Source organism: Taudactylus pleione, unplaced genomic scaffold, assembly GCF_031769625.1.
Source record: "Taudactylus pleione unplaced genomic scaffold, aTauple2 ptg001312l, whole genome shotgun sequence".
Classification (NCBI taxonomy): Eukaryota; Metazoa; Chordata; class Amphibia; order Anura; family Myobatrachidae; genus Taudactylus; species Taudactylus pleione.
Genome location: NW_028285712.1, coordinates 488,039 through 505,964, shown reverse-complemented (window position 1 = coordinate 505,964; position 17,926 = coordinate 488,039). Strand labels below are relative to the sequence as shown.

The 17,926-nt window shown below is 39.4% G+C and overlaps 3 protein-coding genes across 3 annotated transcripts in view; 1 reads left to right on the top strand and 2 right to left on the bottom strand.

The window, feature by feature from the left end:
- Positions 1-17,926, top strand: part of LOC148443298 (uncharacterized) — a 96,518-nt gene that overhangs the window by 52,000 nt on the left and 26,592 nt on the right. Inside the window, exon 8 of the mRNA XM_088462997.1 lies at positions 9,887-9,898. Within this exon, the coding sequence (XP_088319123.1) occupies positions 9,887-9,898 (12 nt within the window). The remainder of the gene's footprint in view (positions 1-9,886; positions 9,899-17,926) is intronic.
- The window catches only part of LOC148443297 (uncharacterized), an 84,335-nt gene continuing 76,118 nt past the window's right edge, over positions 9,710-17,926 (bottom strand). The window contains exon 5 of the mRNA XM_088463011.1: positions 9,710-10,383. Coding sequence (XP_088319137.1) covers positions 10,029-10,383 — 355 coding nt within the window. The 3' untranslated portion in view covers positions 9,710-10,028. The remainder of the gene's footprint in view (positions 10,384-17,926) is intronic.
- Positions 13,034-15,142, bottom strand: LOC148443299 (oocyte zinc finger protein XlCOF29-like). Its single transcript, XM_088463017.1, has 4 exons — positions 15,065-15,142; positions 13,601-13,792; positions 13,266-13,344; positions 13,034-13,146 (listed from the first exon to the last, which is right to left on the bottom strand). The coding sequence occupies exons 1-4, from the start codon at positions 15,140-15,142 to the stop codon at positions 13,034-13,036; spliced, it is 462 nt and encodes a 153-aa protein (XP_088319143.1).

Genomic DNA, 17,926 nt, shown 5'->3' with positions numbered 1-17,926 from the left:
ATAGATACAGTATACATATGAGGAGTATAATAATATATACATTGTAGTAACCACGGAGTGTATATGAGCTGCAGAATAGATACAGTATACGTATGAGGAGTATAATAAATTATACATTGTAGTAACCACAGAGTGTATGTGATCTGCAGAATAGATACAGTATACATATGAGGAGTATAATAAATGATACATTGTAGTAACCACGGAGTGTATATGATCTGCAGAATAGATACAGTATACATATGAGGAGTATAATAAATGATACATTGTAGTAACCACGGAGTGTATATGATCTGCAGAATAGATACAGTATACATATGAGTATAATAAATGATACATTGTAGTAACCACAGAGTGTATATGAGCTGCAGGATACAGTATACATATGAGTATAATAAATGATACATTGTAGTAACCACAGAGTGTATATGATCTGCAGTATAGATACAGTATACATATGAGTATAATAAATGATACATTGTAGTAACCACGGAGTGTATATGAGCTGCAGAATAGATATAGTATACATATGAGTATAATAAATGATGCATTCTAGACATCACGGAGTGTATATGAGCAGCAGTATCGATACAGTATACATATGAGGAGTATAATAAATGATACATTGTAGACACCACAGAGTGTATATGAGCTGCAGAATAGATACAGTATACATATGAGTATAATAAATGATACATTGTAGTAACCACGGAGTGTATATGAGCTGCAGAATAGATATAGTATACATATGAGTATAATAAATGATGCATTGTAGACACCACGGAGTGTATATGAGCTGCAGAATAGATACAGTATACATATGAGGAGTATAATAAATTATACATTGTAGTAACCACAGAGTGTATGTGATCTGCAGAATAGATACAGTATACATATGAGGAGTATAATAAATGATACATTGTAGTAACCACAGAGTGTATATGAGCTGCAGAATTGATACAGTATACATATGAGGAGTATAATAAATCACACATTGTAGACACCACGGAGTGTATATGAGCAGCAGTATCGATACAGTATACATATGAGGAGTATAATAAATGATACATTGTAGACACCACAGAGTGTATATGAGCTGCAGAATAGATACAGTATACATATGAGTATAATAAATGATACATTGTAGACACCACAGAGTGTATATGAGCTGCAGAATAGATACAGTATACATATGAGGAGTATAATAAATGATGCATTCTAGACATCACGGAGTGTATATGAGCTGCAGAATAGATACAGTATACATATGAGGAGTATAATAAATGATACATTGTAGTAACCACGGAGTGTATATGAGCTGCAGAATAGATACAGTATACATATGAGGAGTATAATAATATATACATTGTAGTAACCACGGAGTGTATATGAGCTGCAGAATAGATACAGTATACGTATGAGGAGTATAATAAATTATACATTGTAGTAACCACAGAGTGTATGTGATCTGCAGAATAGATACAGTATACATATGAGGAGTATAATAAATGATACATTGTAGTAACCACGGAGTGTATATGATCTGCAGAATAGATACAGTATACATATGAGGACTATAATAAATGATACATTGTAGACACCACAGAGTGTATATGAGCTGCAGAATAGATACAGTATACATATGAGGAGTATAATAATATATACATTGTAGTAACCACGGAGTGTATATGATCTGCAGAATAGATACAGTATACATATGAGGAGTATAATAAATGATACATTGTAGTAACCACGGAGTGTATATGATCTGCAGAATAGATACAGTATACATATGAGTATAATAAATGATACATTGTAGTAACCACAGAGTGTATATGAGCTGCAGGATACAGTATACATATGAGTATAATAAATGATACATTGTAGTAACCACAGAGTGTATATGATCTGCAGAATAGATACAGTATACATATGAGGAGTATAATAAATGATACATTGTAGTAACCACAGAGTGTATATGAGCTGCAGCATACATATGAGTATAATAAATGATACATTGTAGTAACCACGGAGTGTATATGAGCTGCAGAATAGATATAGTATACATATGAGGAGTATAATAAATGATGCATTCTAGACATCACGGAGTGTATATGAGCAGCAGTATCGATACAGTATACATATGAGGAGTATAATAAATGATACATTGTAGACACCACAGAGTGTATATGAGCTGCAGAATAGATACAGTATACATATGAGTATAATAAATGATACATTGTAGTAACCACAGAGTGTATATGAGCTGCAGGATACAGTATACATATGAGTATAATAAATGATACATTGTAGACACCACAGAGTGTATATGAGCTGCAGAATAGATACAGTATACATATGAGTATAATAATGATACATTGTAGTAACCACGGAGTGTATATGAGTTGCACAATAGATACAGTATACATATGAGTATAATAAATGATACATTGTAGTAACCACAGAGTGTATATGATCTGCAGAATAGATACAGTATACATATGAGGAGTATAATAAATGATACATTGTAGTAACCACAGAGTGTAGATGAGCTGCAGAATAGATACAGTATACATATGAGAAGTATAATAAATGATACATTGTAGTAACCACAGAGTGTATATGAGCTGCAGGATACAGTATACATATGAGTATAATAAATGATACATTGTAGACACCACAGAGTGTATATGAGCTGCAGAATAGATACAGTATACATATGAGTATAATAATGATACATTGTAGTAACCACGGAGTGTATATGAGTTGCACAATAGATACAGTATACATATGAGTATAATAAATGATACATTGTAGTAACCACAGAGTGTATATGATCTGCAGAATAGATACAGTATACATATGAGGAGTATAATAAATGATACATTGTAGTAACCACAGAGTGTAGATGAGCTGCAGAATAGATACAGTATACATATGAGAAGTATAATAAATGATACATTGTAGTAACCACGGAGTGTATATGAGCTGCAGAATAGATACAGTATACATATGAGGAGTATAATAAATGATACATTGTAGTAACCACAGAGTGTATATGAGCAGCAGTATCGATACAGTATACATATGAGGAGTATAATAAATGATACATTGTAGACACCACAGAGTTTATATGAGCTGCAGAATAGATACAGTATACATATGAGTATAATAAATGATACATTGTAGTAACCACAGAGTGTATATGAGCTGCAGAATAGATACAGTATACATATGAGGAGTATAATAAATGATACATTGTAGACACCACGGAGTGTATATGAGCTGCAGAATAGATACAGTATACATATGAGGAGTATAATAAATGATACATTGTAGTAACCACGGAGTGTATATGAGCTGCAGGATACAGTATACATATGAGTATAATAAATGATACATTGTAGTAACCACGGAGTGTATATGATCTGCAGAATAGATATAGTATACATATGAGGAGTATAATAATATATACATTGTAGTAACCACTGAGTGTATATGAGCTGCAGAATAGATACAGTATATATATATATATGAGGAGTATAATAAATGATGCATTGTAGACACCACAGAGTGTATATGAGCTGCAGAATAGATACAGTATACATATGAGGAGTATAATACATGATACATTGTAGACACCATGGAATGTATATGAGCTGCAGAATAGATATAGTATACATATGAGTATAATAAATGATACATTGTAGACACCATGGAATGTATATGAGCTGCAGAATAGATATAGTATACATATGAGTATAATAAATGATACATTGTAGACACCATGGAATGTATATGAGCTGTAGAATAGATACAGTATACATATGAGGACTATAATAAATGATACATTGTAGTAACCACAGAGTGTATATGATCTGCAGAATAGATACAGTATATATATGAGGAGTATAATAATAGATACATTGTAGTAACCACGGAGTGTATATAAGTTGCACAATAGATACAGTATACATATGAGTATAATAAATGATACATTGTAGTAACCACGGAGTGTATATGAGCTGCAGAATAGATATAGTATACATATGAGGAGTATAATAAATGATACATTGTTGTAACCACAGAGTGTATATGATCTGTTGAATAGATACAGTATACATATGAGGAGTATAATAAATGATACATTGTAGTAACCACAGAGTGTATATGAGCTGCAGAATTGATACAGTATACATATGAGGAGTATAATAAATCACACATTGTAGACACCACGGAGTGTATATGAGCTGCAGAATAGATACAGTATACATATGAGTATAATAATGATACATTGTAGACACCACGGAGTGTATATGAGCTGCAGAATAGATACAGTATACATATGAGTATAATAATGATACATTGTAGACACCACGGAGTGTATATGAGCTGCAGAATAGATACAGTATACATAAGAGGAGTATAATAAATGATACATTGTAGTAACCACAGAGTGTATATGAGCTGCAGAATAGATACAGTATACATATGAGGAGTATAATAAATGATACATTGTAGTAACCACAGAGTGTATATGAGCTGCAGAATAGATACAGTATACATATGAGGAGTATAATAAATGATACATTGTAGACACCACAGAGTGTATATGAGCTGCAGAATATACAGTATACATATGAGGAGTATAATAAATGATACATTGTAGTAACCACAGAGTGTATATGATCTGCAGAATAGATACAGTATACATATGAGTATAATAAATGATACATTGTAGTAACCACAGAGTGTATATGAGCTGCAGGATACAGTATACATATGAGTATAATAAATGATACATTGTAGTAACCACGGAGTGTATATGAGCTGCAGAATAGATATAGTATACATATGAGGAGTATAATAAATGATGCATTCTAGACATCACGGAGTGTATATGAGAAGCAGTATAGATACAGTATACATATGAGGAGTATAATAAATGATACATTGTAGTAACCACAGAGTGTATATGAGCTGCAGAATAGATACAGTATACATATGAGGAGTATAATAAATGATACATTGTAGTAACCACAGAGTGTATATGAGCTGCAGAATAGATACAGTATACATATGAGGAGTATAATAAATGATACATTGTAGTAACCACGGAGTGTATATGAGCTGCAGAATAGATACAGTATACATATGAGGAGTATAATAAATGATACATTGTAGTAACCACAGAGTGTATATGAGCTGCAGGATACAGTATACATATGAGGAGTATAATAAATGATACATTGTAGTAACCACAGAGTGTATATGAGCTGCAGAATAGATACAGTATACATATGAGGAGTATAATAAATGATGCATTCTAGACATCACGGAGTGTATATGAGCAGCAGTATAGATACTGTATACATATGAGGAGTATAATAAATGATACATTGTAGTAACCACGGAGTGTATATGAGCTGCAAAATAGATACAGTATACGTATGAGGAGTATAATAAATGATACATTGTAGACACCACGGAGTGTATATGAGCTGCAGAATAGATACAGTATACATATGAGGAGTATAATAAATGATACATTGTAGACACCACAGAGTGTATATGAGTTGCAGAATAGATACAGTATATATATGAGGAGTATAATAAATGATACATTGTAGTAACCATAGTGTATATGAACTGCAGAATAGATACAGTATACATATGAGGAGTATAATAAATGATACATTGTAGACACCACGGAGTGTATATGAGCTGCAGAATAGATACAGTATACATATGAGGAGAATAATAAATGATACATTGTAGTAACCACGGAGTGTATATGAGCTGCAGAATAGATACAGTATACATATGAGGAGTATAATAAATGATACATTGTAGACACCACGGAGTGTATATGAGCTGCAGAATAGATACAGTATACATATGAGGAGTATAATAAATGATACATTGTAGACACCACGGAGTGTATATGAGCTGCAGAATAGATACAGTATACATATGAGGAGAATAATAAATGATACATTGTAGTAACCACGGAGTGTATATGAGCTGCAGAATAGATACAGTATACATATGAGGAGTATAATAAATGATACATTGTAGACACCACGGAGTGTATATGAGCTGCAGAATAGATACAGTATACATATGAGGAGTATAATAAATGATATATTGTAGTAACCACGGAGTGTATATGAGCTGTAGAATAGATACTGTATACATATGAGGAGTATAATAAATGATACATTGTAGACACCACGGAGTGTATATGAGCTGCAGAATAGATACAGTATACATATGAGGAGTATAATAAATTATACATTGTAGTAACCACAGAGTGTATATGAGCTGCAGAATAGATACAGTATACATATGAGGAGTATAATAAATGATACATTGTAGTAACCACAGAGTGTATATGAGCTGCAGAATAGATACACTATACATATGAGGACTATAATAAATGATACATTGTAGACACCACGGAGTGTATATGAGCTGCAGAATAGATACAGTATACATGAGGACTATAATAAATGATACATTGTAGACACCACGGAGTGTATATGAGCTGCAGAATAGATACAGTATACATATGAGGACTATAATAAATGATACATTGTAGACACCACGGAGTGTATATGAGCTGCAGAATAGATACAGTATACATATGAGGAATAATAAATAATACATTGTAGTAACCACAGAGTGTATATGATCTGCAGAATAGATACAGTATACATATGAGGAGTATAATAATATATACATTGTAGACACCACGGAGTGTATATGAGCTGCAGAATAGATACAGTATACATATGAGGAGTATAATAATATATACATTGTAGTAAACACGGAGTGTATATGAGCTGCAGAATAGATACAGTATACATATGAGGAGTATAATGAATGATACAATGCAGACACCACGGAGTGTATATGAGCAGCAGAATAGATACAGTATACATATGAGTATAATAAGACATACATTGTACAAAACGTTATACTCTGGCTAATTTGTCTGTACTGTAAAAGGAATCAGATGATATTCTCTGTGAAATATCTGTTTTGGGATCACCAATGACTGTGAAATAAATAGACATAAGAGTACAGAGAATAATATTGAGGGATTAGGAATAAATAATTTATTATCACAATATATAATGATATATAACAAGTGAGAAAGACACGTATATATACACATAAATATGAGCAATTAATGGTAGGGACGTACAGCTCAGAATTTCTGTATTACACGCTTCATTCTATAGTCACATTTCTAATTGTCTATCTTTTATTATCTCACTGACTGTATATAATCTATACATGTTACAGCTAACAATAAGTTATATATTATACATGTGCACCAATGACAGACAACCTCTTCTAGTTCTTCCTTGGTGTTAGCAGAACAAGGCAGTGACCCTCCTGATGAGTAGAGGAGACCATTGGGAGAGGCTGAGAGAGGAGGTTACAGAGAGTAGATTGGAGACATGAGGAGATTGGGGGCTGTCAGTAGTGATACTGATATCACCCATGATGATGGTGGAGATGTCTGAGGATAGGAAGTGAGGGAACCAGGCAGAAATATGTTCCAGAGATTGTTGGGTGGCCCAGGTGGGTGATAGACAGCAACACGCAGAGAGAAAGGGGTGACAGTCCTGATAGAATGTACAAATGATGTAACTGTGAGTGATGGTACCTGTGGGAGATCTGTGTATGTGATAGATTGGGACAGTAATATTCCTACCCCACCTCCTTTACTATCACCAGGCCTGGAGGAGTGTGACGTGTAGTCACCGTGTGACAGTGCTGCAGGGGAGGGAGCGTCTGATTGTGTGAGCCATGTTTCTGTTATCACCAGAAGGTTGAGGTTCTATGAGATAAAGGTCATGGATGGATGTAAAGTTGTTGCAGACAGAGCGTGCATTCCATAAGGCACATTATAGTGACTGGGAGGGTGATGGGAGAAACATGATGTTTATGAGGTTTGCTGGATTTATATTCCATAATGAGTGGGGCCTGGATTTGGAGATATGTCACCAGCTAATAGAAGCAGGAGAGAGATAATTATAGTAGTAGGACGTGTATGAAAGATTTTTATTCTGACAGGTCAAGGATGTTTGTCAGTGTATATAGATAACAAGAAAGCTCATGTGTGTATATAAGAGGGGGGTAGAGTAATGAGGAGGCAATGTGTACAGAGGGGTGACATACAGGGAGAGTGACAGATGTAATAGCCTTAGAGAAGATACCATGGAGTGATATAGGAAAAAGCTCATGTGTGTATATAAGAGGGGAGTAGAGTAATGAGGAGGCAATGTGTACAGAGGGGTGACATACAGGGAGAGTGACAGATGTAATAGCCTTAGAGAAGATACCATGGAGTGATATAGGAAAAAGCTCATGTGTGTATATAAGAGGGGAGTAGAGTAATGAGGAGGCAATGTGTACAGAGGGGTGAGATACAGGGAGAGTGACGGATGTAATAGCCTTAGAGAAGATACCATGGAGTGATATAGGAAAAAGCTCATGTGTGTATATAAGAGGGGAGTAGAGTAATGAGGAGGCAATGTGTACAGAGGGGAGAGATACAGGGAGAGTGATGGATGTAATAGCCTTAGAGAATATACCATGGAGTGATATAGGAAAAAGCTCATGTGTGTATATAAGAGGGGAGGAGAGTAATGAGGAGGCAATGTGTACAGAGGGGTGATATACAGGGAGAGTGACGGATGTAATAGCCTTAGAGAAGATACCATGGAGTGATATAGGAAAAATCTCATGTGTGTATATAAGAGGGGAGTAGAGTAATGAGGAGGCAATGTGTACAGAGGGGTGACATACAGGGAGAGTGATGGATGTAATAGCCTTAGAGAATATACCATGGAGTGATATAGGAAAAAGCTCATGTGTGTATATAAGAGGGGAGGAGAGTAATCAGGAGGCAATGTGTACAGAGGGGTGATATACAGGGAGAGTGACGGATGTAATAGCCTTAGAGAAGATACCATGGAGTGATATAGGAAAAATCTCATGTGTGTATATAAGAGGGGAGTAGAGTAATGAGGAGGCAATGTGTACAGAGGGGTGACATACAGGGAGAGTGATGGATGTAATAGCCTTAGAGAATATACCATGGAGTGATATAGGAAAAAGCTCATGTGTGTATATAAGAGGGGAGGAGAGTAATGAGGAGGCAATGTGTACAGAGGGGTGATATACAGGGAGAGTGACGGATGTAATAGCCTTAGAGAAGATACCATGGAGTGATATTAGAACAATCAATTTTTAAAACATGTTGATTTTGGAGAAAAAGGTGAAATTTGTAGGACAGGACATAAACAAATGTCAGGTTTGATTATGAAATTACCTGGTCAAAGATGGTGATCAGTGTATTACACTGTTTTTTTAAACTGTTTAAAAAACCCTTAGTTATTGCACACTTTGTGTATTACCACAGTTAGTTGCCCCCTCAGCTAGTTGCCCCCTAAGACTGATTGGTAAGATATAGTCTGGCTGATAAGACTACATCTGAGACAATTGGTCAGTGGAATGAAATGCAGAGTGATGAAAGGACATACATAGCACTGTGTGTGTGAGTATATAACAGGCAGTGTGTTACTATAATCTATGCTTCACTGATCCCCATCACACACAGGTAATGACAATTACAGCAACTCATTACATCACATACGTATAACATCAGATGGAAGATGTGATGTTCTCCACGATGGACTGACATTGGGAATTTGTCTCCACATGGATCTCTTAGCTAGAGTACAAGGAGACTGAGGATTACTTGCTTTTGGTTAGCAACACAAAATACATCTTTCCCTCCCTGTTCAGTCCTTTGTCTGTTCCCTTCTGTTGTCCATGACTGTGTAATATATACTTCCCTTTAATAAAGGTTGATTGTTGGGTGTAAAATGTGCCTATGTTTAGTCTACTGACTGCACTGTGTATTGTTCATTCTACTATTGCACAGAAACTTAGCCAAAAGTGTTGAAGAGTTTGAAGTATTTAAAGTATTATGTTTCAGGTCTATCAGGTCATATTTTTTTATGTATTTTTTGATGTGTAATAAGATTTGATTTCCGTGTAAAACATTTCCCACACTTAGAACATGGAAATGGTTTCTCACCTGTGTGAATTCTCTGATGTGTAACAAAATTTGATTTTCGTATAAAACATTTCCCACACTCAGAGCATAGATATGGTTTCTCCCCTGTGTGGCTTCTCTGATGTGCAACAAGATCTGATGTAATTGTAAAACATTTCCCACACTCAGAACATGGAAATGGTTTCTCACCTGTGTGATATCTCTGATGTATAACAAGATGCGATTTCTGTGTAAAACATTTCCCACATTCAGAGCATGGAAATGGTTTCTCCCCTGTATGAGTTCTTTGATGTGTAACAAGATATGTTTTCCTTGTGAAAGATTTCCCACATTCAGAACAGAGAAAGCTTTTATCACCTCTGTGAGCTGTACTGTGTGTAGCAATATTGGAGGTATCAGGGGAATATTCCTCATGATTAGAGGGACCAGATGATATATCCGCACTGTGAGGTACTGGATGCAAATTTAGAGTAATGGCGATGTCTCCTAGAGAATCCTGTCTGATGTTATCTTCGATCTTAAAATTAGGACACAAAATGAGATCTCCCTCCGAGGTATTCTTGATTGTGCGTCCATCTGTAGGAAATAAAATAAAGTGTATGGATAGAATTCCTACTATTACTAAGTTCTCAATATTTAGTGGTTCTGTTTCTTTTTCCAGATTACAAGTAATTATGATACATTTACAAAATAACAAAGATGACTCTCGTCTTAAAATATAAAGAAAACCACACCACCCAGCTGTTACAGCCCTCGTCAGTTGGCATTGGGTATTTCACAGGCTTTACACATGTGCAGGATATACTGTGGGTGAGGGGTATAGACAGCACGTAAGGGGGTGTATAGCAGTAATGTGTACAGTTAGGCTGTCATGTTGTGTATATGCAACATTGCCAGGAGACATATGACAGGTATTAGAGGAAGTCTATCTGTGGCCATGTCCTCTGTCTGTCTCTGAGGCAGGAAGCACAGAACAGCTGGAGGGCGCGGGATGTCACACATGACTATGAGGAGATAACTAGAGGAGGGACCCCTCATTATCATAGATACCCCTCCTCATTACCAATCCACACCACAGGGGGTAACTAGTAATCAGGGGGAGTGTACATCACACCCTGCCCCCCTGCAGGGATACCAAATACCAGGGTACACACTGAGTTACCTGCACAGGGGTGTACACCTACATTGTGGGCACTGAGCTGTATTACAAGGACAGGAGGGGGTTGGGGCTCAATACTTGTAACGTCCTCTCGGGGTGGAGTTTAGGCTCCTACAAGATACTGGAGAGCAGTGCTTTGTCTCCTGCCAGCAGGACGGTATTACAGGATGGTACAGTGGGAAGAAGACCAGGCCTTGGCAGTGTTAGGCTGCTGGACTAGGGATCCCCTCACACTTCTGCAGAACATTGCACATGAGAGTTGTGTCACTGGATGGGCATGCAGGAGGTGATTGCAGTGACTGACATCCGTCAGTACTTGGGGTGTGGGCTGCTGCCCCCTCCCAGGTACACTGTGTGAGTAACATCTGATCTAAGGGACTGGTCATTAACATGGCGACTGCTTTAGGTACCACTTAGTGTGATGTACTGTATTGTATTACTACCATAACTCACAATAAAGATACATTTGTATTTTCCCTGCTGTCTTGTCTGTACGATCAATGAAGTGTTGACTTCTAAAATGTTTAAATGATAGAGAGCAGGAGTATACTAGGGGCTGATGGCTTCTAATGTATGAGATACACAGAGAGTGTGGGGAGGAGACTGGTCAGATCTCTGGGCTGGTAACACACAGTGACATGATGTGACGGTGAGAGCAGGAGTATAATAGGGGCTGATGGCTCCTGATGTACGAGATACACCAGAGAGTGTGGGGAGGAGACTGGTCAGATCTCTGGGCTGGTAACACACAGTGACATGATGTGAGGGGGAGAGCAGGAGTATAATAGAGGCTGATGGCTCCTGATGTATGATATACACCAGAGAGTGTGGGGAGAAGACTGGTCAGATCTCTGGGCTGGTAACACACAGTGACATGATGTGACGGTGAGAGCAGGAGTATAATAGGGGCTGATGGCTCCTGATGTACGAGATACACCAGAGAGTGTGGGGAGGAGACTGGTCAGATCTCTGGGCTGGTAACACACAGTGACATGATGTGAGGGGAAGAGCAGGAGTATAATAGGGGCTGATGGCTCCTGACTCCGCCACTGGGCAGATACATTTCCCTCATTACTTTGTACTGTTGTAGTGACTAAGCAAGAAGCATATATGACTCTTTGCTGAGTGTTTATTACTCACCTGTACTGATATATGTAGGGATTTCCTCCTCCTTACAGTGCTGATCACCCATCACATACGTCTCTTCTTCTCTGTCTATAACTTCTACCTTCATATCAGTCACATACGTCTCTTCTTCTCTGTCTATATCTTCTACCTTCATATCAGTCACATACGTCCCTTTTCCCTCTATATCTTCTACCTTCATATCAGTCACATACCTCTCTTCTTCTCCCTCTATATCTTCTGCCTTCATATCAGTCACATACATCTCTTCTTCTTCCTCTATACCTTCTGTCTTCATATCAGTCACATACGTCTCTTCTTCTCCCTCTATATTATCAGCCTTCATATCAGTTACATACGTCTCTTCTTCTCCCTCTATATCTTCTGTCTTCATATCAGTCACATACGTCTCTTCTTCTCCCTCTATATTTTCAGCCTTTACATCAGTCACAGACATCTCTTCTTCTCCCTCTATATCTTCTGCCTTTATATTAGCCAGACTTTCACCCTAAGTAACCCACAAAACAATAAAATAAAGTTTAAAAATGTCAGATTTCATTAAATTGCATTAAGTATAAGAATTATGGTTAATAAGACACACACAGCTTCCAACAGATCATATAAAGACACTGTGGTATATTGGTGACACCCTAAATCCCAGCTACCTGATGCTCCTGTGGGATCCTGTGATTCTCCTCTGTACAATCCTGGGAATAAAGAGGACGGGGACATCTCTCTGGGGTATTGCTGTTACTGGGTCCATCTGTAGGAGACACACAGTGACTGGGTACATTGTATATATGTGATTATCAGGTGATGTGTGTATATAGGGGGTCCCCATACCTGCTCTCCCCTGTACAATAAATGACAGTCTCCTCTTACCCAGTGATGTGAGGGGCCGGTGATTCTCCATCATCACGTCCTTGTACAGACCCCTGTGTTCCTCTATATACTCCCCCTCCTGCATGGAGACATAGACAGTAACATCCTGACACTTTATAGGAACCTGACACACACAATGATACAGTCATCACCCAGACACATCCCGTGGTGTTACTCTATAATGTCCTATTCCCAGCAGTCACCTCTCCAGTCATCACCCAGACACACCCCCTGGTGTTACTGTATAATGTCCCATTCCCAGCAGTCACCTCTCCAGTCATCATCCATACACATCCCCTGGTGTTACTGCATAATGTCCCATTCCCAGCAGTCACCTCTCCAGTAAGCAGCTGAATGATCCTATTGGTGAGTTCCAGGATCTTCTGGTCATTGTGTCTCTCCTGTATCAGTGAGTGAGGTGGAGGCACAGTGATGGGGTTCTGGGTCCTGCTCAGTCCTCCTGAAACATGGAGACGGCTGCTGGGCATCTGACACTTACCGGATGTCTTCTTTACTACTGTGTAATCCTGTGTAATGAGGGAGACATAAATAAAAGGGTAAAATTATACTCATGGACCCATTTATTGAGGTGTCATCAGTGCATAATATGCAAGTAGGGTCTGTCTGACTAATCGTATTTGTAACGGTTTACAATATATAGGAAAGTAGACAGAATCTAGCACATCTCCTGCCATCTTCATTTCAGTGATAGAAAAGAAACAAAACACGATACTGTGAGCAATGAGATATATCCCAGCTCCTGTGAGGACTGAGGCACTGATACTATATCTCCCTGTATTATTACTATAGATATAAGTGATGTCACTGTGACACTCCCAGATCTTCTCACCTCCCCAGTCATGTCCCTGTATTATTACTATAGATATAAGTGATGTCACTGTGACACTCCCAGATCCCCTCACCTCCCCAGTCATGTCCCTGTATTATTACTATAGATATAAGTGATGTCACTGTGACACTCCCAGATCCCCTCACCTCCCCAGTCATGTCCCTGTATTATTACTATAGATATAAGTGATGTCACTGTGACACTCCCAGACCCTCTCACCTCCCCAGTCATGTCCCTGTATTATTACTATAGATATAAGTGATGTCACTGTGACACTCCCAGATCCTCTCACCTCCCCAGTCATGTCCCTGTATTATTACTATAGATATAAGTGATGTCACTGTGACACTCCCAGATCCCCTCACCTCCCCAGACATGTCCCTGTATTATTACTATACATATAAGTGATGTCACTGTGACACTCCCAGATCCCCTCACCTCCCCAGTCATGTCCCTGTATTATTACTATAGATATAAGTGATGTCACTGTGACACTCCCAGATCTCGTCACCTCCCCAGTCATGTCCCTGTATTATTACTATAGATATAAGTGATGTCACTGTGACATTCCCAGATCCTCTCACCTCCCCAGTCATGTCCCTGTATTCTTACTATAGATATAAGTGATGTCACTGTGACACTCCCGGATCCCCTCACCTCCCCAGTCATGTCCCTGTATTATTACTATAGATATAAGTGATGTCACTGTGACACTCCCGGATTCCCTCACCTCCCCAGTCATGTCCCTGTATTATTGCTATAGATATAAGTGATGTCACTGTGACACTCCCAGATCCCCTCACCTCCCCAGTCATGTCCCTGTATTATTACTATAGATATAAGTGATGTCACTGTGACACTCCCAGATCCCCTCACCTCCCCAGTCATGTCCCTGTATTATTACTATAGATATAAGTGATGTCACTGTGACACTCCCATACTCTCTCACCTCCCCAGTCAGCAGGTAGATGATCTCCAGAGTGAGATTTAGTATACACTCAGTCATGTGACTTCTGTCAGTGTCCATCCTATTTATACAGGACACGTCTCACCCTCACGTGACTTCTTGTAAAGATTATCTGGTTTCTCCAAGCTCAGTTGGCTATTAAAAATATAATTAGAATAAAGATTAGAGTATATATCATATTGAAACAGGAAAAACACACACACACACATCACCCACCTAATACACACTGAACACTATACGCAGGCCACACTGATATCACACACCTGATACACACTGATCATCACTATACACAAGTCACACTGATATCACACACCTGATACACACTGATCACTATACACCAGTGTGTATCAGATATGTTATATCATTGTCCCTAACCACCGGGGGGGGAGTTAGGATTAGGTACACCCCGGGAGGGTTAGGTTTAGGGTGCGGGAAGGGGGGTGGTGGTTAGAGTTAGGCACCACCCGGGGGGAGGTTAGGGTTAGGCACTAGGGAGGGGTGGTTAGGGTTATTCACCACAAAGGGAGGGTTAGGATAAGGGGGGGGGGGAGAGGACAGGAGGGGGTGGAGAGGACAGGGTGGGGTTAAGGTACTTACCAGCTCTGCACCCATCATTTTACCCTACTTCTTTGCTCCCTCACCCCCATTATACGCCCTCCGATAGCACACCACATTTCCCAGCCAGCCTCTCTCCCCCACTACTGCCCTATTCCTCTGTCTCCTAATATCTGGGCAACTTGTGTGCAATCACCCATCTTATTTTCTCTGCTCCCACATCTGTAATAATTTCCATATATCCTTTAAACAATCCACAGGTGGTGCCAATTACCTCTGGTGATTCTGTGAGGAGACCTGGAAAACATGCACTGTCATGGTTCCCATCCCCTAGACCCAGGGTAGTAAGAGAGAAAGTGTGGGAAGCAGAGGGAGCTCCAAACAGGTCGGTGATAGTTATCTCACTGGTGATTCTGTGAGGAGACCTGGAAAACATGCACTGTTCCCTAAGGATGCTGGTCCCCTACACACAAGGTACTAAGCACCCATTACACCAATACAAAGTCTCAGACAGGTGAGGAGTCAGCAGGGCCTATTACAGAGGACGTCTGTGCATCTTATACATCACCCGGTGTACACTATGGTGTCTCTCTGTGTATTCTGTCACTTCCACACTAATAACCACCTACTGAGGGTACTGACCGCCAGCTACAGCTGATACGTTCTGTATGGGGGGGTCTGAGTGCTCTGGACACCTCCCTATCTCTATAGTCTGTTACCCACCGAGCAGTGACTGCTCCAGCTGTATTATAGTAACACCAGGGTCTGCTCCACCTGTATTATATGTAACACTAATAACCACCTACTGAGGGTACTGACCACCAGCTACAGCTGCTACGTTTTGTATGGGGGGTCTGAGTGCACCGGACACCTCCCTTTCTCTATAGTCTGTTACCCACCGAGCAGTGACTGCTCCAGCTGTATTATAGTAACACCAGGTTCTGCTCCAGCTGTATTATATGTGACACTAATAACCATCTACTGAGGATACTGACCACCAGCTACAGCTGATACGTTCTGTATGATTTTTAGAAAGTGTTTAGTATAAATATGGAGAAATGGAAGATCAGTCCTATCCCTGAGAAAGCACCAAACCGTGTGAAACGCGTTGGTAACGAGTGGGCAGTGGACAGCGATTAACTGGAAACTTCCCTTCCTAACATCGGATGGCTAGTGATATCATCCAGTGGCGACACAACTCAGCACGCTGCATACGATCATCATCGGCGGTAACCTGGCCCCATCTTATCAGGCGTCAGACTGACCACAGAACGGGTGTTACAGGCGTACCTGCCCGGTATGTACCGGACCGTATACAGGAAGAAGACGACTATCTTAGGGTACGGTAGGGACAGGTCACCTTGTGATTGCTGTTACACATCACCCTCACAGGGAGCCGTCCTTCCACATATTCTCATAGGAGCTATACACATAATCTCAGTGCTTGTGCTGATGTATGTATGTGTATTTCTTCTTTATATATAAGGATTACCTCCACATAAATATCAGCGCTCGGTATAATCATATTATATCCTATCCTTACACTACTGAGCTGCTTAGTACATCACAAGCGCAGGAAAAGCTTATTACTTTTACCTTAGTAACAACTGGCTGCTATATGTCACCGTGGTAACCAGCAATGCCGTATAACTAGATGCTATATGTCACCGTGGTAACCTGCAATGCCGTATAACTAGATGCTATATGTCACCGTGGTAACCAGCAATGCCGTATAACTAGATGCTATATGTCACCGTGGTAACCTGCAATGCCGTATAACTAGATGCTATATGTCACCGTGGTAACCTGCAATGCCGTATAACTAGATGCTATATGTCACCGTGGTAACCTGCAATGCCGTATAACTAGATGCTACATGTCACCGTGGTAACCTGCAATGCCGTATAACTAGATGCTACATGTCACCGTGGTAACCTGCAATGCCGTATAACTAGATGCTACATGTCACCGTGGTAACCTGCAATGCCGTATAACTAGATGCTACATGTCACCGTGGTAACCTGCAATGCCGTATAACTAGATGCTACGTGTCACCGTGGTAACCTGCAATGCCGTATAACTAGATGCTACGTGTCACCGTGGTAACCTGCAATGCCGTATAACTAGATGCTATGTGTCACCGTGGTAACCTGCAATGCCGTATAACTAGATGCTATGTGTCTCCGTGGTAACCTGCAATGCCGTATAACTAGATGCTATGTGTCTCCGTGGTAACCTGCAATGCCGTATAACTAGATGCTATGTGTCTCCGTGGTAACCTGCAATGCC